The sequence below is a fragment of the Sciurus vulgaris genome, assembly GCF_902686455.1.
Source record: "Sciurus vulgaris genome assembly, chromosome: 3".
Taxonomy (NCBI): domain Eukaryota; kingdom Metazoa; phylum Chordata; class Mammalia; order Rodentia; family Sciuridae; genus Sciurus; species Sciurus vulgaris.
The window spans coordinates 38,892,504-38,913,426 of NC_136463.1; the positions used below are offsets into that span (position 1 = coordinate 38,892,504).

Consider the following 20,923-nt stretch of genomic DNA (forward strand, 5'->3'; position numbering starts at 1 on the left):
GACTTGCTGCATTGCAAGGACTCAAGAGCCATATGTAGCAAGTGGCTTCATATTGAACATTTCAGTACTAAATGATTGCCATGGATTATACCCTTTAATTCTCTGAGCAGTAGTAATAGCTATGTGATAGTAACTATGACTCCATTTTACACGCAAGATGAGGGAAGCACAAGGAGAATAAGTAACTTACTCAAGGACACACAGCTAGGTGACTCAGAAGAACAAGGATTATTGGCTCCACTTTATAGATGAGAAGTCTGAGACCTTGGCAGGGTGAAGTAACTTGCCCAAGTCACACAATGAGTTAGGAGATAGCTATAACTCCAGCTCAGATGGGAAACTAGAGGGCGTGTTTCTCACCCCACCCTCTTCTCCCTCTATTCTCCCCTCCCGACCCCCAGAACTCAAGTAAGAACCTAGGGACCCCTCTAACAACTCTGCACTTGCACCCTCCAGTCACCAAAAGAAGAGTTTCCCCTAAGACCAGAGTTCTGGCGGCAGCACCGGGGCAAGCCAAACTTAGTCCCTTACTGCTACTCCAAGAATTTTGATTTGTACGCACACTGGCACACCCTGTATGATCAGCGAAAGGAGCGGGAGAACCAGAAGATGTTATGGAAAATGAGAGACAACAGTAGGTGTGTTTTCTTCATACTTTCCATATCTAGGAAAGAAAGGAAGGACAAGAACAGGGTGGGCCTGGGGACCGGGAGGCAGCAAGTCTGCCCACAGGTCCCAGAGAGGACTGGGGTAGATATCACTTGGCTTGGGTGGATATCACTGTGCTCTCATTTGTCTTTCTCTGATCTGAATTGATCTGGACTGAGGCCCTGTGGCAGAGTGGGGTTGTGACTTGAGGAAAGAGCAAGGGAATCAAAGATGCTTGTGCAATTTCTCACTCAGGTATCTCAAAGAAGGTACCCACATCCAAAACTTCTATACCCCCATGAACAAGTTGGTTCCAAAATATCAGGTGGGATCCAGATCCTTTGAACCTACCAGTGACCCCCAGAAGTGGCAAAGATTAAAGGTTAGTACCATGGTGGGAAGGAGAACGCGGAGACTCCCTCCTTGTGGGTGCCTTTACCTAGGGCTCACACCATCCCTCAGTCCTCAGTCCTTGACTGCCTTTGCAGAGGGTGGTAGGGGAAAGGGGGTACATTGGCTGAATTCCTTTCAGTTTGAAGTTCTTTCTCTCTCTTCCCTTCCACTGACTGCCTTGAATAATTGGCAGGAACTTACAGAAATGCTGAAATCTCCAAGAGAGGAGGAGCAGTCCTATGCAGCACACGTAAGAAATGGCAAGGGTGGAGGAGGGTGGTTACAGGTAGAGCTTGGCTGAGCTGGACAGTCAAAAGCAGCTGGAGATGTATGGTGGGTACAGAGGTAGTGTTCCAAGTGTAAACTCCAGCCATGTCCAAAAGAGTAACTCTGAGAGGCCAACCTCTCTTCCCTTTCCTCCAACCTCTTTCTGCAGGCTCTGGGGTGCCTGGGCAGCAGAGACCAGTTTGTCATGGAGGCACTGTGGCAGATGGTGAGTCTTGGGGCTGCATGGAGTTCAAGAAAGGAGGAAACAGCCTCTGAAGTGTGCAGAGGGTATGCACACAGGCACAAGACAAGGCTCCCCAGGATGCCAGACTGATAGGTCAGATCCGGTCGGGAAAGAGCTACCAGGTGTAGCATGTTCCCATCTCATGCCCTTGGCTTCCTTAAAGAGCAGCTTGAGGAAAGGGGAAATCTGAAGACCTCCTTGGCCTAACAGAAAAGCTGCTGCACTGAATAGACAGGAAAGAACTGGGGTTCTTAACTGAAACAATACTCCAGGCCTATATTTCAATTTACAACCAGGAGTAGGTATTGTTATCTATAATCTCATTTAAATTCTACAACACTAGGAATAGTTTTTAGTATGTAATTTTCTAATAAGAAAATAAAAGCTCTGAGAATCCAAGTATTTTTACTGAAGGTCAAGTAGCTGCTAGATACCAGATAGAGATTTGAACAAATGTCTAACTCCCGGGTTCAGGATCCCTTTCATTGTGCCATCCTGCCTGTACTCTATCTGAGCACACACAGGTTGTTCTCTAGGTCTGTTTCCTCTTTTGTAAAATTGAAAAGTTAAGCTGAAATGATCCCTAAAGCTGACATTCCATCACTTGATGCTGTTTCCACCACCAGGCCCAAACTGGTACAGAGAAAGTGAAGTATGAGGCCTATCGAACCCTGGCCATCCTGGGTGAGTCTGTCCTCTCCCTGGGCAGGGGATCTCGGGGAGGTGCAAAAATGCAGCCACTTTCTCCTTGGGGAAGGGCAGAAGGGAGTGGAGTTTACACCCACTCCAACCTAGCATTTGGCAGGGCCTGGGAACTAACCTAGGTGCTGTTGAGTAGAGAAAGGAAGGTGGAGGGAAAAGGGAGAGTGGACTGGAGAGGGAGAAGAGACCTCCTGGAACTGTGTTCATACTCAGTCATTTGCTCAAGTGTCCTGGGAAAATTGGCAACACCTTGAAACCTAGTACTGGGAACTTCTGTCTTGAGAATACAGTGTAGTTCAGAGGGTCCTTGGAAAGAGGAGCAGCCCTTGCAGTTCTGCCCTGATCTGAGAACCCTCCCTGTCCAGGTTGCTTGAATAAGCATGTGATCCAGGCTTTCATCAAACAGTTGAAGGGGGAAAATGAGGGTCGAAGGATGGAGACTCTGATGGGACTACGAGCAGCTCTGAATTCCTGGGCTGCTGCCCCTAAAGACAAGGTGATTGGGATAAGAGTCTATAACTGGTGTAAAGCAGGTCAAGGTAAATGACCAGTTTGGGGGCTGGGGTTGCGACTCAGTGGTAGAGCACTTGCCTAGCATGTGTGAGGCACTGAGTTTGATCCTCAGCACCACATAAAAATAAATAAAATAAAGGAATTGTGTCCATCTACAACTAAAAATATATTTAAAAAAAAAAAAACAATTTGACTGGGGGTTGGGACAGAAAGGTGATCTACCCCTCAGCTTTAATAAAGCATTGTCCTTCTGGAGTCCCCTCTGGAGCTGAATAGAAGCATATGGCTTGTCCACTTAATAGTCAGACAACCTCTGAAAAACCACCTTTCAGAGCCACAGTTTGTTCATCTTTAAAATGGAGATAGTTATTGTCTTGCAGCATTATTGAAAAGATTAAGTGACATAATATGTTTGCATGCGTTCTTTTTTTTTTTTTTTTTTTGCAGTGCTGGGGATTAAACCCAGGGCCTTGTGCTTGCAAGGCAGGCACTCTAGCAACTGAGCTATATCCCCAGCCCTGCCTGTGTTCTTTAAATGGTAACCATCAAGCCAGGCCTGGTGGCGCCCACTGGTAATCCCACAACTCTGGAGCCTGAGGCAGGAGGATTGCAAGTTCAAGACCTGTCTCTGCAATTTAACAAAACCCTGTCTCAAAATAAAAAGTTTGGGGCTGGGGATATAGCTCAGTTGGTAGAGTGCTTGCCTCGCAAGCATAAGGCCCTTGGTTTGATCCCCAGCACCGCAAAAAAAATAAAAAAATAAAAAATTTAAAAAGGGGTATGGAACTATGTATAATTATAATGCTCTTAAAAAAAACAACAAAAAAAACTCTAAATGGTAACCATTATTATCTCTAAAATAACCTATTGGAGCAAAACCTCTGTTAATAGGGGACAAGAACCACATGAATTCTCTTGATACTACTCTCAGTTTGGTTTTGGGTCCCCCCCACCATTTAGGGTCCTCTTTCTTTGATTCTATCACTGCTCCATATGAAAAAGAATCCATCGTTCATTCATTTATTCAGCAAATATATAATAAATAGTTTCCACATGCCAGGCATTATCATAGGCCCTTAGGATACATCAGCAAACTAAATCGGATCCCTGCCCTTGTGGAGCTTCCATTCTAGTGGAGGGAGACACAAAATAACCAAAAAAGAAAAAAAAAAAAAAAAAGAAAATTACATAGTACGTCAGGTGACAAGTGCAATGGGAAAAATTATACAGCAGGGGGAGGGTGACCAGAAATGAAATTTAAACATAATAGGGAAGGACTGATTTAAAGGGTCCATTTGAACAAAGACATAAAGAAGGGGGTTAGCCTGACAGATGTCTGAGGGAAGACATGCTGAACATAAGAGGATCAGTAGATGAAGATAGGAGTGTGCTTGCTGTGGTCAAGGATAAGCAAAAAGTTGGTGAAGCAGAAGTGTAATAGGAATAGAGAGAGCAACAAGAAGTGAAGGTCAGGTCAGAGAAGTTAAATCAAGAAGCTAGATGTCTATGGCCTTTTGGGCTACTTAAGTACTTGGGCTTTTACTCTGAGTAGAATAGGGAAGTTTTTGAGCAGAGCTGTAACAAGATTTAATTTACATTTCAAAAGGTTCACTCTGACTGCTGTGTTGTAAAAGCACTGGGTGTAAGGGATCTAAACTGGAAGCAGAAAGAACAATTAGAGGCCACTGAGACAATCCTGGTAAGATGTAATGGTGACTTGGACCATGGTAGTCACAGTGGAGTTACTAAGAAGTGATTAAGTTTGAGATGTAAGTAAAACTCTATTGGACTGAACATGAGCTCCAGTAAGAAAATCAGGATAAAGCTAAGTTTTGGGCCTAGCAACTAAAAGGACAGAATTGTCATCAATTAAGGTTAAGGGAATTTCCAGACAACAGGTTTGGAGGTAACAGCCAAAGTCCAATTTTGGACAGGTTATATTTGAGATGTCTTTTGGTAACTCCAAGGAAGATGGCAAGTAAATTGTTGGATATGTTTGGGAGAGAAGTTCGAACTAGAGAATGAAGTTGGGATTTGTGAGCATACAGGAGGCACTTAACAACACTAAACTACATGAGATTTTTAAGACTACAAATTCAGTTTGGGGCATTCCAATGTTAAGAGGTCAGAGAAAAGAGAAGACACTAGTAACTATTGAGAAATACCCAATGAGGTTGGAAGACAACACAAAGTGTGGAATTCTGAAAATCAAATGAAAATATATGTCAAGGGAAGGACCTTGTCAAGAAATGTAAGCACTGAGAATTGATATGTGGATATAACAATGTGAGGATCACTGATTGTCTTGACTGAACCATTTTCATGGGGTGTCAGGGGTAAAGGACTGATTGCCGTGGATTTAAGAGATTTGACAGAGAGAAATGTAACAAGTTTCTACGCTGAGGAAAATAATCCATTAACTTAAAAAATGATTTTAAAGAGAATGGGAAGAGTTGTTGCATCTATGTCTTTGAGTAGGTGAGAGATGAGATCTGTCCACAACTGAAGAGACTGGTATAGTTCATAGCAAAGAGCAGAAAGAGGAAGTGAGAAAGAAGTAGTGGTAGTATATATGGGAGTCCTTTTCTAGATGCTTTTATTTCTTGGTGAAATAGAAAGCAAAGACATCAGCTGAGACTGAAATTGAGGAAAAGTGTTAGACACTCCAGAGGGAAGGGTGTGAATTAAGATAAAGGGAAAGGAAATTGCCCAGAAAAAAACTGTGATTACTGATTTAAAAGGAAAAAAAAAAAAAGGAGTGAGCGAATAGCTCAGCCTATAGAGTGCTTGCTGAGCATGTGCACGGTCCTGGGTTCAAATCCCCAGCACCTCGGAAGAAAGCAAAAAGTGAAAAAAAAAAAAAAAAGGATATACCTAAAGTTTGCACTCATGCATGTAGCAAGATGAATTGTGACTATTTTTCTCCAGAAAGTGCAGGCACAAAGTGGGAAGTTGGATTTAACTAGCATCATGGTTCTGTTAAGGGAGTACAATGAAGCAAGAGTAGGTAAAGAAGATGAGGGTGAGTCAGGGGAATGATTATAGCAGAACCATGGAATTCAAGCTGAATAGAGGGAAGATGAGGAGCAGTGAAAAGGTGGCAGGCTCCGTGGATAGTGGTATCCATGAAATGGAGATTATGGAGAAGTTGCCGTGATGGATAATGACTAAGTTTCTCTGTGGGATTATTGGCTGAGGTAGAGGGAGGAAGCTATTGGAGGAGAGCTGTTGGATCGATTACATGCATATACTTTTTTTAAATACCAGGAATTAAGATAGCAGAAGCATTAAAGAAAGTAACAGTGATCCCTCTACGAGACAGAAAGAAATAAGGAGATATGACGTAAAAGTGACCTAAAAGTGATTAGTGGCAGCAAAATAAGGTGAATTGGGTGAAATAATGCAGTGGCATGAAATTTTTTTTAGAGAGAAGAGAGACTGGTCTAGAAGTAATAAGCCCTTTTATAAAGCATGAAGCCTGACTGAAGACATAGCCTCGCCAACTGTCCATTTCAACTACTATCTCCTTCTCAGAGGATTCAAGTCGGGGATGAAGAAAACCTATTGTGTGTGCTGCAGACATTGACAAAGAAGTCATCACATGAAGCAGCCCTGGAGGCAGCCCTGTGCTTAGGTTTCCTGAGACCTGGCAACAAAATGGCCCAAGAGTTCTTGCTGCAGTGCCTGGGCCAAAGTCCCAAGACCCAGCAGATGAAGGTGTGAGGGGAAGGAGGCTGGACTCTGGGGGGCACTGGGGAAACAGAGACCACTACTGACTTGTGTGGGGATTGGATCCAGTCATATTCATCCCAAGAAAATACGCTTCAGCTGGAAGCACAGAAGGGGCCTTTGTTTATGAATATACTTTTGCATAAGTATAGGATTATGTGGACATATAAATGTGCAGGTCTGTGTATATTTGATATATATGTGAGTTCATTTATGTACATGCACATACGTGCATACATAAACTTGTGTTTTCACTCAAGAGGTGAAGAGGCAGAAGGAACCGACCTGTTCCCCACGAGCTCTAGGCCCAGCTCCCAAATCCATCTGGCCATTCAGACACTTCTAAGCATACACTTGTATACCCTGTCCCACCTTACCCCTCACAGGCACTTAGGATGCTGGTTAAGATGATGCATGTGCACTCAGCTGCGGTCATCAGGGCCATTCTGGACCAGTTATCTTCTGCTGTTATCCTTGAGGTGAGATCTGGGCTGCCTTCTACTCTTCCTTCCTTGGCATTTGGACAGGGTTTGATGATAAGAAAGGGAGGGCCTATCCTCCATACATCCCCAACCCCTACCCTCAGGACCGCTTTGAAGCCACCCAGATGCTCAGGATCATTGGGTTGGAAGAGATCCAGGCACATGGACTAGAGGAAATCACATTTGACCTGCTCAAGAGGAAGACACATAATGAACCCTTCCTTGTGAGATCATAGTTCCCAAGCCCAGGCTGCCCAAACCTGTCTCCTCTCCCCTCTCTGCAGACCTTGGTTCCCACACTACCCCCACTCATCTTAACCCACTTCATTCCCCTAACACCACCATGTTTTCAAACCACCTTGCCTTTCACTAAGACAGTCCTCAGCTCAAAATGCCCTGAATCATTCCTCCCTTACTTAGAGAAGGTTAAAAAAAAAAATTGCTTCATACTATAAACTCCCTTGTCTTCCACCTATTAAAATGCTGTTGCTCCTTCAAGACCTTTCCAGATGACACCCACTATGGAAAGTTTTTCCAAATCACCAATCAGATTCAACCTTGCCATCTTCTATGTTCCCTTACTTTTATCAATACTATTGCTTGTTACAGAACCAGCCACAGTACTCCTGTAAACATTTTTCTAAAATATAAAGCCCATTGTCACGCCTCTGCATAAAACTTTTCAGTAGCCCCTGATGCCCTCACGATAGCTTACTTTGCTTCACAACTAGAGCCCTGCCTACCTCTCTAGCTTCATCTCTCACCATGCTCTCCCTCAGAGACCCATGTCAGCTATGCTTAGGACAACCAAGTCCCAGTTTATACCTAATGTGTCAGTATTATTACTCTAAATTAGAGTCCCAGTTTGGTCACCTCACTCTACTGAACTAGTTTCGACTCCCTGTCCTCTGCACTTTTTCTTGCCCCCAGGCTTTTGCACAAGCTCCCTACTCCAGTTAAGTCCCACCTACCCTTCAAGTTTCAGCTGAGGCATCACCTTCTCCTTGGGAGAAATCTTCCTAGTACCCAAAACTAAATCACAAGCCCTTGTGCACCTACACAGTACTGCAGCTGCCTATTCATTTGTCTGCTTCCTCCATCAGACTCTGCACTCAAGGCACACCCTACATAGCAAAAAGGAAGTGTTCAATAAAGGTTTGTGCAGTACTTTAGTGCACACCCCTGCATTCCCTCTCTGCTGTTCCACTTTGATCCCCCTGCAGGCTATGAGGCAGGCTGTGGCTGAAACTGCAGAAGAGCTCAAGATGAAGCCTACGATGCTGAACTTGATGGAGGAGTGAGTGGCCTGGGCTGGGAATTGCCAGAGCCAAACGGTAGGCTACGGAAAAGGAACAGATGGGTTGGCTTAGAGCCTTGCCTGTGCTGCTGGCTAAGTCACTCTTTGACCCTAGAAGTTTTGTTCATCTGTAAAAACAGGCTATTAATACTATTAATACTCAGGGTTGCAGTAAAGCTCAAATTAATGTAACTTGAAAATATTTCTGGATAGGTGTGAGTCCTGATCACAAGTGCCTTGTGGCAAACTATAGTACCTACTTTCCCTCTCCCAGTTCCTTTCCCATCCTGAGAAATGAGAGAGGGAAATGAAATTAGCATTGCACATCAGCATTAGATCCAACTCACTCTGGGCCTGAGAAGCAGCCAGTCTCCTACTTTCCCCCTTAATTGGACATTTTTACTCCCTTCTGCACAGGCAACTGATGGACCCAAATGCTGCTGCACGCCAGGAAGCAGTCACTTCTTTGGTAAAGTGGGCTTTGCTTCTCTGACCCAATTCCTGAGATATGTGGAAAGGGCTGTCAAGTTTGGGGAGTTGTTAATTTTAGAATCCCAGCCCTCTCAAGAGTTCAAGGTAAATTTTTCTTTGGGTTTGGAGGTGGACAGGATAAGGGACAGAAGATGGGTGTTATTGAATATTGCATAAATTGTCTCAACTCTTCCTCATAAATAATGGGAAATAGAACCCTATGCAGTGGCTAAAATGGTAAGGAAGGGGTTATTTCAGCTGGGAAACATCACCTCCTCCTCTGTCTGGACACAGGGTCATCCTACAGGGACTAGAATGGGAAAGAGGATGGGGCGTTTTCCTGGGACTGGCTACTTAGGCAGGCTCACTCTGCCTCTGCCAGGGTGTCCTGGGGATCCGTGGTTCACAGGTATTCTACTTGCTCATGGATATGTTAGACACGGAAGAGAACCAGGCTGTGAAGAAAAGCGTAAGACATTCCTGCCACTTTCTCATCTTCTCTCCCCTTCCTCCAAATCTCTTCTATTCATCTCACCAATTCCTCCTTGTTAAGAGGGAAGAGGGATAAGTTCTCAGACACTGTACTTGAGGCCATAGTGGCCTGTGGCTAGTATCCCCTCTCTTGGGTAACCCCTCCCCTTCCAACCAGAGTCCTCGGTGAGCAAGCCCTAAGGCATTTGTTTCAATGCAGCTACAAGAAACACTAATTCTCTGTGCCTCAACTGACCCCTGGATCCAAAACATGCTGAAGAACAAGGTTTTCTATGTCTATGAAGCACCTAAGACCAATGAGAAGGCGAAGCCTACAAGATTCTGGAAGGAGCCTGAGAACCCAGAAGAGTTAAATATTCAAGATTTTCGACTTGCTAAGCTGAACCCCTTGCTTATTGCAAAGTCCAGCTCCAAGTCAGATCAGAAGAAAAAGTTACCTGCCTTCCCACCCTGTTTCCCTAAACCACAAGAAGAAAGGCCACAGACCACAGGCCCCTGGGAGCCAGGGATAAGGAAACAGTTAAGAATCCTTGCTAAAACCTCCAAATAAGTCATTGCTTGATCTCAAACTTGGCATCTCCCTAAATGACATTCCCTCTGAACAAGTAAGTCAGCTTTTTGGGCCTAACCCCCATTTTCTCCCTGGGGATGATTCCTAAGCTTCTCTGAGAAAAGAATCCATATTTCTTTGATGAATAAAGGAGTATCAATATACCTACCATATCTCTCTGAATCACCATCGCTGTTTCTTCATCAGAGGCTGCACAGAACACAGGTCTCCTCACTCCTGATAAGGGGTTCTTTCCATGCAGTCAGTCACATGTCGTTTCATCACAGGAAAGAGGGAAGGACAGAGCCACAGCTTCTCTGGATTGCCAGTCTGCCTCCCTAAATCAAGTCCTTATCTGTGCCCAGAATTTGATGACAAAGCTAGAAAACGGAGTCTCTGCCTAGAGGGGCTGCTGAGGGAAACGTAGAACATACTGGGAAGCTTAGTTCTTGGAACATTTCCTCTTCCCTGCAGCCCAGCCCACTAAGGTATCTAGGAGATAATTAAGCTTTTATTACAGCCAACCAACCTTTCTGCAGCACCTGCTTGCTAAGTACATACCTGCTTTCTACCAACCCTCAGGGTCATCCCCTTTGAGACCCTATTTACCATATAAAATAGCCTTAGTTTTTCCCTTATTTCTACTAGTGTTTCAGTCTTCCTTTGCCAAAAAGACCAACCACATTAATCCCAACAAGTCACCACCAGTTTCCAGAAGGCAAAGTCCAGACTTAGAAGTTTGACAAATCTGAAATCTAATCTTAGGGCCCATGACTTATTAGACCTTTGACTCTAGATAAGTTATTTAACATTTCTGATACTGTTTTACCACCTATAAAATGAAGAAAATCTTGCCTATTACCTCAGAGAGCATCTGTGAAGGTTAATATAAAGACTAATAGTGCCTGGCATTACATGGTAAACATTCAAATATAAACTTCCTTCCTTTTCTTTCTTTCTTCAGTAGTGTCACATGAGTCTGTCTCCTGCCACCTTCATTTACTCCCAAAATCATAATGGAATGATCTCATGGGAGGTCAAGTTCTTCCCGCCAAGCATAGAGAGGTCAAATGGATACTCTCTTCCACTTCCCAACACCTCAGGCTCTAGAGCAGATGAAACAATTATTCCGAATTTAGTATATTGTGTTGCTCAGCTGTATCTCTCTATCTGCCCCACCACTCCTAGATTCGTGTCTTGCCTTGGGGTTTTAAGTAAAAATTCAAAGGGTGATTTTGCTATTCTAGCATATAAGCAACATTGCCTGGGGACTCCTCTATAGAGTGGCACAAAGTCCAAAGATAGAGAAGAGTCTTCCTGTCTTGTCCACTCTGTAGTTTTGGGCCATGAGCAACATCAACAAACTTGTCTGGGTGGATCCATGGCCTTATGAATCCTAATTTCACCAGTCCTCACCACAAGACTTTAGACAAAAGTGAGTATAAATCTCTTCACAGAACACCTGCCATTTGGTTCATCACCATTGTGTTCATCCCAGTACCAAAGTAACCTAGATTAAAAACATTTAGAAGCAAACTTAATTCAAGTAATGGTCCCCTTCTTTAGGAGTCCCAAGATGCCTAATCATCTCAACTATTAAGACCCACTGGAACTGATCCTTGGACACCATACAAAATGTAAGCCCTCTCCAGTTCTCTCTCCTATCTCAAATGCTTCCGCTGATGGCTAACTAAAGGCATCAACCTGACATCCTGCCCTCTGGACCAGCCTTCTTCCTGACATCTCAGATAATGTTCATTTTTCTACATTCTTTCCAATGTCACCACTATCCTGTACCTTTATATAAAAATCAGTGCTTCTATGAGGGTCCTACTCTTCAACCAGCTATACCACCCTCTGGTCCACTTCCCCATTTCTTTTCATTGCTTGACCTCAACCTTGGCATTTCCCTAATGACATTCCTCTGAACAAACCCCTCTGCCCTTGATCTCAATTATAGACTTTTCCCTTCCATGAACTTCAGCTACGTAACTTGTCATCCTCAGGAATCGCTTCCTCTCCCAAATTTAAACACCCTACTGCCTGATTCAAACCTTCAACCTGTCCAGTTATTATACTTACTACAAATTCTTTGAATATAACACTAAGGTCTTGACAATCTTACTACTTCCACTTACACTTTTTCTTCCTATTCTCCTGGACCCCACTCATCAACCATTCTGACCCTAGCATCTCTTTGACCAGTAAAACCTGTACATTGATTCCAATTGCTTTTGTTCCTAAAACCACACTGCTGATCAAAGCTGGAGAAAAATCACATGTCCATGCAGAATCATACCCCACATACCTCTCTCCTGCCTTAAGTCATATTGTTGCCTAGCAATTTTATGAGTTCCTAGCTCCAACACTTCCCAATTTCCCATTGGTTATTTTGAGGCTTCTTTTCTATTCTCACATCTCTTAGTCCTTCAAACTTTCCATATCACTGCCTTCAACTTTTAGCAGGTCATTGCACTTTGTCATCATAAGAGGAAGGAAAAAAAAATGACATCAGATGGAATTACCTCAAGTATACCTCAGCTATAAACATCCTTGTTAATAGAGTGAAAAGGACAGGCTATAAAGCCAGATGCCTGGGTAAGAAATCTAGCTCTGTTCTTTACTGGATATGTGATCTTCGGCAAGTTGCTTCACCTTTTAGTGATTCTGTTCCTCACTGTACCCTCTGGAGTCCCTTTCCAATAACAATCCAAATCATTTACACTATATACTTCTGTGAAACGTACTCTACACCTTCTGGCCTCATATGATTGTATAGTTAAACAAATTAATAAGACATAAACTACTTACAGGAGTGAGAGGCACAGAGTAAACTACTAAATATTAGTCATTGGTTATTATTATCAGCAATTGAACCTATCCTCACCTCTAATTATAATGGAAGATACATTCTCTTCTTACAAGGAAAATGCTCTGCCCTGGTTGTAGATGCTATTCCTTCAAGGGGTTTGAACTTCTATTATGTCCACCTCCTTCTAAGCATTGTAAAAACATTCCATTCTCAACCACCTTAAAAATAACCTTTCACCAGCCCCAATCTCTATCTAGCTGCTGCCTCCTCTTCCATCACCCTACCTCTAACCATTCTTAAGATTTTTAGTTGATCCACATTACCTATCTTTATTATTCACCTCATTTCAGTTTGGATTCAGAATTCAACACTCTTTCAAAATTGCTTTTACTAAGGCAGTGGTTTTCAACAAGGGGTGATTCTGCCCCACAGGGAACATCTGGCAGTGTCTGGAGACATTTTTGGTTATCACAACTTGGGAGGCAGGGGCTGCTACTGACATCTAGTGGGTATACGTCAAGGATGCAGCTAAACCTTCTATGATACATACGGCAGCCACCCAAAAGGAGGACCTAACTAACTCAAAATGTCAATAGTACCAAGCATGAGAATCCCTGCACTAAAATAATTTACAATTTTCATACTGCTAAATATAATTAAGGCTTTCTATCCTTTACAAGACTTGGCCTGGCTTGAACACTTGACACCATTACGTTCTCCCTACTTAAAATGCACTCTTTCCTTGGGTTCTACTGACCATACCTTGCTGGTTATCCCCAGTCTGTTTCTGGATTCTCTTCTCCTTTTTAAAGTATATTTCTTAGAGTTCTAGCCAAAGTTCCTCTTTCTACATACTATCTCCCATAACTACAATCACCCAATTCTTTTTTCAAATGCCCAGGTCTCTATTTCTTTTGGAGTAGAACCTTGTATTTTTCAAAATTTTCGTAGCTAATTCTCATAGACAGCTACTGGTCTAGGCAGTTTTATTTTAATCATATCTATTCTCATTAATTCTCATTTATACATTGATGAATCTCAAATCTGTAATAGGTTCATTCATTTAAATTTTGTTAAAAGCCTGCTCTATGAATGACACTGTTTAACCACTGGAATAGAGGAGTGAACAGTTCATGAGGGAGAAAGAAATTAAAAACCACAAGATCACTTCACATAGTATTAAGTACTATAAAGACACTACAAAAGGTGATGTGAGAATGACTGGTAAGAGGCAATATAATGGCCAGGGAAGACATGGAAAGATAAAATTTAACTCGACACTGTAGTGAAAGAAATGGAGTCATGGGAATATCTGTGAATTCCAGACCAAAAACATGTACAAAGACACTGAATCAAAAGCATATTTGACACTATCAAGAATTATGACTGGGCTGGGGATATAGCTCAGTTGGTAGAGTGCTTGCCTTGTGAGGACAAGGCCCTGGGGTCAATCCCCAGCACCGCAAAAAAAAAAAAAGAATTATGACCACAGGTAGTTATGGTAAGCAACTTAATTATGACCCAGTAAATTAAGTATTGTAGTGCTCAGTGAGCTGCCCAGCGAGCGGATGCGGCTCGGTAGGTCAGCTGCTGCCAGCCCAGCGCTCTGCCGCCTGGCTCTAGCCTTGGGACTTGGGCTGCCTACGACCAGCGCACCTTAACAACCTCGCAGGGGCCCTCCTTCCTGGGCAGTTGGGCACACACCTCCTGCAGAAGGCAAGGAGGCATAACAGCACCCCCAGCACTGTCTGCCATCCTAGCCAGCCATTGGTCCACCTGTCAGCTTGTGCTCAGCAGCCATTGGCTTAATCCGTAGCCTGCAAATTTTAACTGCTCAGGAATTGGCCCGATCGTACTTAAGGAGCCCGGGAAATTAAACTATTCAAGTGAAGTTCCCCTGCCATGCTCTCTCTCTTCAGAGCAGACACTGTTAGTCTGCTGAATAAAATCTCTTGAGTTCCCACGTCTGGAGTGGTCTGTCTGGGAGCCTTTTCTGAATAAATATTATGAATGAGGTGAAGAGAAGTCAGATCATATAGGGCCTTATAAATCTGGGTAAGGAACTTAATTATTATAGTCTGTGCAATGTAAAGTCATCGAAAGGATTTAAAATATCATGACATATGGTCTTACATCTTTAAATCATCATCTGGTTGCTATGAAAAAAACTAGATGAGGGGCAAGATTATGTATAGAAACCTATGAATAATAAACTGTCCAGAAGAGATGACTGTAGCTCGTACCAGGACTGTAACCAAGAATATAAAAATGGCTTCAGGGTTTGGGAGACAAAATAAAAAGAACCTGAATGTGCAAGATGGCGAAGAGAAATTAAAAATAGATTCTAAGTTTGGATCTAATATGGGTGGACAGTGAAGACCTTTACTAAGATTAGGAACACTAAAAAGAAACTGATTTGCATGCAAGGAGATGATGAAGGTTGTATCGCAGTACATGTTAAGTTTTAAGTACATATTTTATATCCAAATGGAAAGGTCTAGTAATCAACTAGAAGAGATTTAAGGAGGGAGGTCAGGACTGGAGACGTAAATTTGGCATTAGATGGCTTAAAAAGCCACAGCCTGAATAAACTTGCATAGGTTAAAAGTGAGTATAAATAGAAAAGAGAAAGGTACTTAGAACAAACCCTAAGAAATATCTAACACACGGTCAAGTTGAGGAGCTACCAAAGCAGACAGGTCAGTAAGGTGGAAAGTAAGGGAGGCACGGCATTCAACGTCATCTTCTGAGCAGCAGATCTAGACATCCAGGTTCCTACTGGATGTCAGACGTACTTGAAAGTTTTACAAGTACCCCAACCTCAAAATACCCAAAATTGAATTAATTCCCATCTTACCCAGAAAACTGTTTCCTACTTCAATGAAAATCACATCTACCCAGGCCAGAAACTTCACTCCTTTCCCCAATATTACTGATAACCAGCTAACTTCCATCAAATTTCCCTCTTCACTTCTAAAAATCTATTTAGTTATCTCCTTCCCTTCATCACTATCTGAACTCAGGTCAATACGATCTCTCACCTGACTTACTATTCTGTCTTCAGCCTTTTCGTAAGGCAGCACTAATAATCATTTCAGTTGATGCCTCTCAAATCAAATCAGTCACTTCCATTTGTAATCTTCTAACAACTCCATTTGGAGCCAGGTGAAAAATGTAATGCAAGAACCTTATCATAGAGCTTGCTTATTTACCTCTCTAGTCTTTTTTTCCATGTCCACTCTTAAAATCTTTCCTCCAGTCACAACTACACTGTTCTCCACGTTTACTCAACAAGACTTTCCTACTCCATAAGTGGATTAAGTGTCCTTCCAATCAGCATTCAAAGTACCATGGACACACTGGATCATTTATCAAACTATGCCATTTACTTGAGAAGCAATGTATCCAGCATGTGATTCAGTGCCTTATCCATAGTTGTTAGGATAAATAATTCTCTAATAAACAGCAAGTAAGATACACATACAGTGTCTTGCTGAACTCTTACTCTTCCTGCTTATTCTTTAGAATTCAAGATTTCCAGTATCTAGAACACTATCCAAAATAAATAGTTCTCAATTGTAAAATGGTGCTAAGAGAATTATATCAAAATCAAAATTTGATCTAAATAAATATTCCCAGCACTAATTCCCCACACCTCACCAAGTTCTAAACCAACATACCTAGGGTTAACAAGTTCCTCAGGTGATTCCGACTTGTAGTTATTCTTGGGATCTACTCTTCTAAATAGAGTAGGAGTTCAATAAATATTCAAAGTAAAATTTTAATTTACTGGAGTAAAATTCATTTCCTAATTCTTTGGGGTTACAGTTAGTGCTGTAAATTCATCCTGAGTATGAGAGAACAATGCACTTGTATGTACAAAAGTCCACAAAAACAAGCAGCCTTTATTGCAGTATTACAAAACACTTTCCATTTTGGCAATATTTTACAATGCACTTAGCTTCAAGGGTTGGGAAGAATGGAAACTAAAAAGGGAATTTTCAATGGACATTTCTAAAAGAAAAACTGCCCTAGCCCTCCCACCAAATAAAAATCCAAATGTCACTTAATTTCACTACCCAAGAAGAGGCCACGAGGAAAGCAGCAGGCAAAACTCTGGCAATTTCACCATGGATCATGTCAGAGACAAAGAAACATTCAAAACAGTCATCAGTACGGTCGGTTGCGCTGATCATTTCTGTAGTCGTTTCTAGGAATGAAAAATAAAGAGACACACTAAATTCTAATTTTCTACCAAGGGACCATCAGACACTTCTTCAGAGTACTATTAGTGACTGGCATTGGCTAGATAATTTCTGTAATGATGAAAATATATCTAATATATTTCCATACTACTAGAAGGTACTTAATAAATGTCTGATTTATCAGCTTTAAGAGTCAGAAGTTCCTAGAAGGAACTCTGTTATCACTCTATTTTCCACCAAGAATAAAGACTCCAAACCATCTTAATATTTCTGATCAGAGACTGTGCTGATTTCCATTTGCAAACAGAAGAGTGGCATAGTGGAATAAGCAAGTAAACATGTTCTCATGTGCATTCTGGAAAAGAATTTTATTATGTGACCTTGGAAAAGTTACTAAATGTCTCTGACTGTAAAATGGGAGGTACATTTATCTCAGGGAATTGACAGAAGGACTATAACTGAAGTATATAATAAGACACTTCACAGTACTTACCACATAGTAAAAAGTATTTAACAGATGGTAATTGGGCTATTAATAATTACTAAAAGCTATCATTTGTAGATACTTATAATGGACCAGCTGTTATAATCCAATACAACTCCACAAAGGAGCATTATTAGCTCATTGTAGAGATGAGACTGCTGATGCTTCAAAAGGTTTAGTAACTTGCCTAAGGTCACACAGATATTAAGTGGTGAAGACAGAACTCAAGAGGATCTGTCTCCCAATTCCATGCTCTTATTCAAATATTGTTCTTACTCTCACTACCCCATACTGCCTTTGGCATATAGATCCTTAGTACAATAACTGAAATTATTTTACATCACTGGTCTTCAATTTTTTTTCTGACTCCACACCATTTATATGCACAACACACTCCCACTATCAGTGGTTTTCATCTGGAACAGGTACCAGAATCTCTGAAGAAACAATTGTGGCATACTCCACATGATTTGAAAAGAACCTATGAAAAGTGTGCTCTCCCCTCACTTAGATTAAGAACACGTGATTAACAGTTTCAAGTTATCTCTCAATCTCAATTATCTTTAGCAATGAGAAAAAATAATATACATATATGTGCACACACAAATATAAAAGTTTATGAGTAAGAATTTCCAAAACCAATTTTAGAAATTGCTGAACAAGGAACTGGATCTTCTCCATCCTGAAAAAGTTGCCAATGCAAAATTTTACATAAGTTGAATAAATGAAAAAAATGTGACAAAAAGGACTCAAATCCTAAAATCTAGGAGCAATGAAGTAAAAAGGTTCACAAGAATACTTTAATACTCACCTTCCTCCCATTTTGCCTCCGTAGCCACCTCGGTCTCCTCCGTAGCCACCTCGGTCTCCTCCATAGCCCCCACCTCGGTCTCCTCCATAGCCCCCACCACTCCTGTCTCCTCCGTAGCCTCCACTTCGGTCTCCTCCATAGCCTCCACCACCACCACCACCACGTTCTCCTCCATAGCCCCCCCGACTTCGGTCTCCTCCGTAGCCGCCTCGGTCTCCTCCGTAGCCACCTCGATCTCCTCCGTAGCCGCCTCGGTCTCCTCCGTAGCCACCTCGGTCTCCTCCGTAGCCGCCTCGGTCTCCACCATAGCCACCTCCTCGGTCTCCACCATAGCCTCCTCCTCGGTCTCCACCATAGCCACCTCCTCTGTCCCCACCATAGCCACCCCCACTTCTGTCTCCACCATAGCCACCCCCACTTCTATCTCCACCATAGCCACTGCCACCACTCCTGTCTCCACCATAGCCACCCCCACTTCTGTCTCCACCATAGCCGCCTCGGTCTCCACCTCTGCCCCCACGACCTCTGTAGCCTCTCTCTCCACCGTAGCCTCTCCCCCGGAAATCTGTAAGGTAAAAATGTGAACCATGAGGGCAGAGTTTCTTGAATGCTAGCCAGAAGACAAGCACCAGGTAGCTGCTATTAAAAAGCTGACTCAAAGGACTAACACACCTCCTCCTGAGGGACGAGAATCCTCTGGTCTAGGCTCATTGCACTGATTACAGGAATTCCTTCGAGCAAAGTTCATATTTCCACATGACCTGAGAAATGAAGAAAATAAAATGCTCCTAGATAGTTTCCAATAGATTCAGAACTGCTTCTTGCACCCTCCAATCCCAAACCCAACCTCTACTCCCACCAAAGTAAATCAGATACTTACGGATTAGGACAAACCCAGTCCCCATTTTTGGGGTCACCACCTCTTCCCTGAAAGCCTCCACGACCTCTATATCCTCCTCTGCCTGGGGGGAAATAGGTACATACAGGAGAAAAATCAGTAGCAGGCATTGACGACACAAAGGAAAAGTACCAGATAATAGAAATAAGAAGTGCCCGTTATTTCTCGGGAAGTTGCCCTCAAAATTAAACCCCCTTACAGTGGGCCTTTGTAATTCTCTGATTTGAGGCCTTAATTAGAAATGTAGAAAATGAAAAAAATAACAGAATGAATCAAACAACATTACTCTATGTAAATTTATGATTACACAAATGGTATGCCTTTACGCCATGTACAAACAGAGAAACAACATGTATCCCATTTGTTTACAATAAAAAAAAATAAAAAATAAAAAAAAAACAAGAAATGTAGAAAATGAAACGACATCAGGAACACACTATAGTGTAAAATAATGCATTAAAAAAACTTCAATGTCCACTTTCTATGATATTCTACTTGGTTTGAGAATCTCAGTGATAAATGCTAAGTAAGCAAAAGCCAAATTAGAGAAAATGAATCAAATAAAGAAGCCATGTCAGGGAGCATAAAATCTCATCAGATAAACTACCTAAGTAGATGTCATTTAAATAATTGTTCCCGATTTCTAGGTGAGCAATAAACTGCTATGCAACTCACCACAGGGATTACTACAACCTTCTCCCACTACTTTCTTAGCTATTATGATACCTTCTTTACCTAATACCCTATTCAGTATTCACCCTCATTTTAAGACAAAAAGGAAAAGACCTCGGGAGAGAAAGGAGTAATACCAAGTTCATGCAAGCAGGCACAGAAAAGAATTCAATTTTAAACCCTGTGTATAGTATCCAGACCTAAAAGCATCAGGTAATCTTACCTCGCCGCCCACCTCCACTTCCCCCTCCTCTCATGAATTCAGGTCTTCTGGTGGCAAAGGACACTTTAATGATGTTGCCATGGAATTCTTTTCCTATGAAAAAAGAATGGTTTTGAAGAAATACTACTGCACAGCTCCACTTCCAAAGAAAAACATGAAACTGGAAATTGGGGTGGTGGCTCAGTGGTAGAGCACTTCCCTAGCATGTATGAGGCACTGGGTTCAATCCTCAGCAACACATAATAAATAAATAAAATAAAGGTATTGTGTCCAACTACAATTAAGAAAAATTAAAACAAACAAACACCCATAAAACTATCTTGGGAATTTTTAGTTTCAGAGGAGTAACTGACATGCCCTCACAGAAATTCAAACATGGTAGTGTTTCAAACAAAGTTAACTACTAAAGCGTAACACAGAACGTAAATGAACACAGCTAACATGATAGCCACTTCTTAAGCTTAAATAACAAAAGCAAAAAAAAAAAAAAACAAAAACACATATTTTTACATGAAAAACTAATCATAGAACAGTAGATGAAGTATGCCAAAATTTGTTTTATGAAAGGAAGGAATGCATGTGAGCCTACATATTCACATATGTGCTTGTATATGCACTGCTCACTATATCTACCTTTTGGCAGGGGGAGGATCAGATCATGAGAGGGAGAGCTGCCACAGTAACTAGATTTTCACCAAATGCACTTGAGTACCAGTTTGAAATTGTTTTACCACCACTTGCAAGTCTTTCAAAATAATATGTATACATGCAATTATTTATATACATGCATACATATTCTGATGCCTTAGTGTCTTAGGGATAAGAATTACTCTTTTTACTTTACATTAAACAAGAGAACCAGAAAAGTACTCAATGATTCACAAAATAGTTATGAATCCAGAGGCCTTGGTTTCCCGACCAAAGCTTTAGTTTTTATAGCTGGCAACTTCCCATGATGTCAGATGATATGACAAGCACTTTGACATAAGCAGCAAATCATGTCATCAGTCTTCTAAGTCATAAGAAGACT

The 20,923-nt window shown here is 41.9% G+C and overlaps 2 protein-coding genes across 2 annotated transcripts in view; one reads left to right on the plus strand and one right to left on the minus strand.

Moving 5' to 3' along the window:
* Window positions 1-157: 157 nt before the first annotated feature.
* HEATR9 (HEAT repeat containing 9) lies at window positions 158-10,245 on the plus strand (the record flags this gene model as incomplete). Its single annotated transcript, XM_079130347.1, has 14 exons — window positions 158-166; window positions 457-784; window positions 828-1,030; window positions 1,235-1,291; window positions 1,478-1,534; window positions 2,179-2,236; window positions 2,620-2,750; window positions 6,302-6,484; window positions 6,883-6,975; window positions 7,083-7,202; window positions 8,202-8,275; window positions 8,693-8,744; window positions 9,129-9,215; window positions 9,438-10,245. The coding sequence occupies 14 exons, from the start codon at window positions 158-160 to the stop codon at window positions 9,786-9,788; spliced, it is 1,803 nt and encodes a 600-aa protein (XP_078986473.1). The 3' UTR covers window positions 9,789-10,245.
* Window positions 10,246-16,625: 6,380 nt separating this feature from the next.
* TAF15 (TATA-box binding protein associated factor 15) overlaps window positions 16,626-20,923 on the minus strand; it is a 29,676-nt gene continuing 25,378 nt past the window's right edge. Inside the window, exons 12-16 of the mRNA XM_079132099.1 lie at window positions 19,894-19,986; window positions 18,981-19,062; window positions 18,773-18,861; window positions 18,101-18,665; window positions 16,626-16,810 (exon numbers count right to left, since the gene is read on the minus strand). Coding sequence (XP_078988225.1) covers window positions 16,771-16,810; window positions 18,101-18,665; window positions 18,773-18,861; window positions 18,981-19,062; window positions 19,894-19,986 — 869 coding nt within the window. The 3' untranslated portion in view covers window positions 16,626-16,770. The remainder of the gene's footprint in view (window positions 16,811-18,100; window positions 18,666-18,772; window positions 18,862-18,980; window positions 19,063-19,893; window positions 19,987-20,923) is intronic.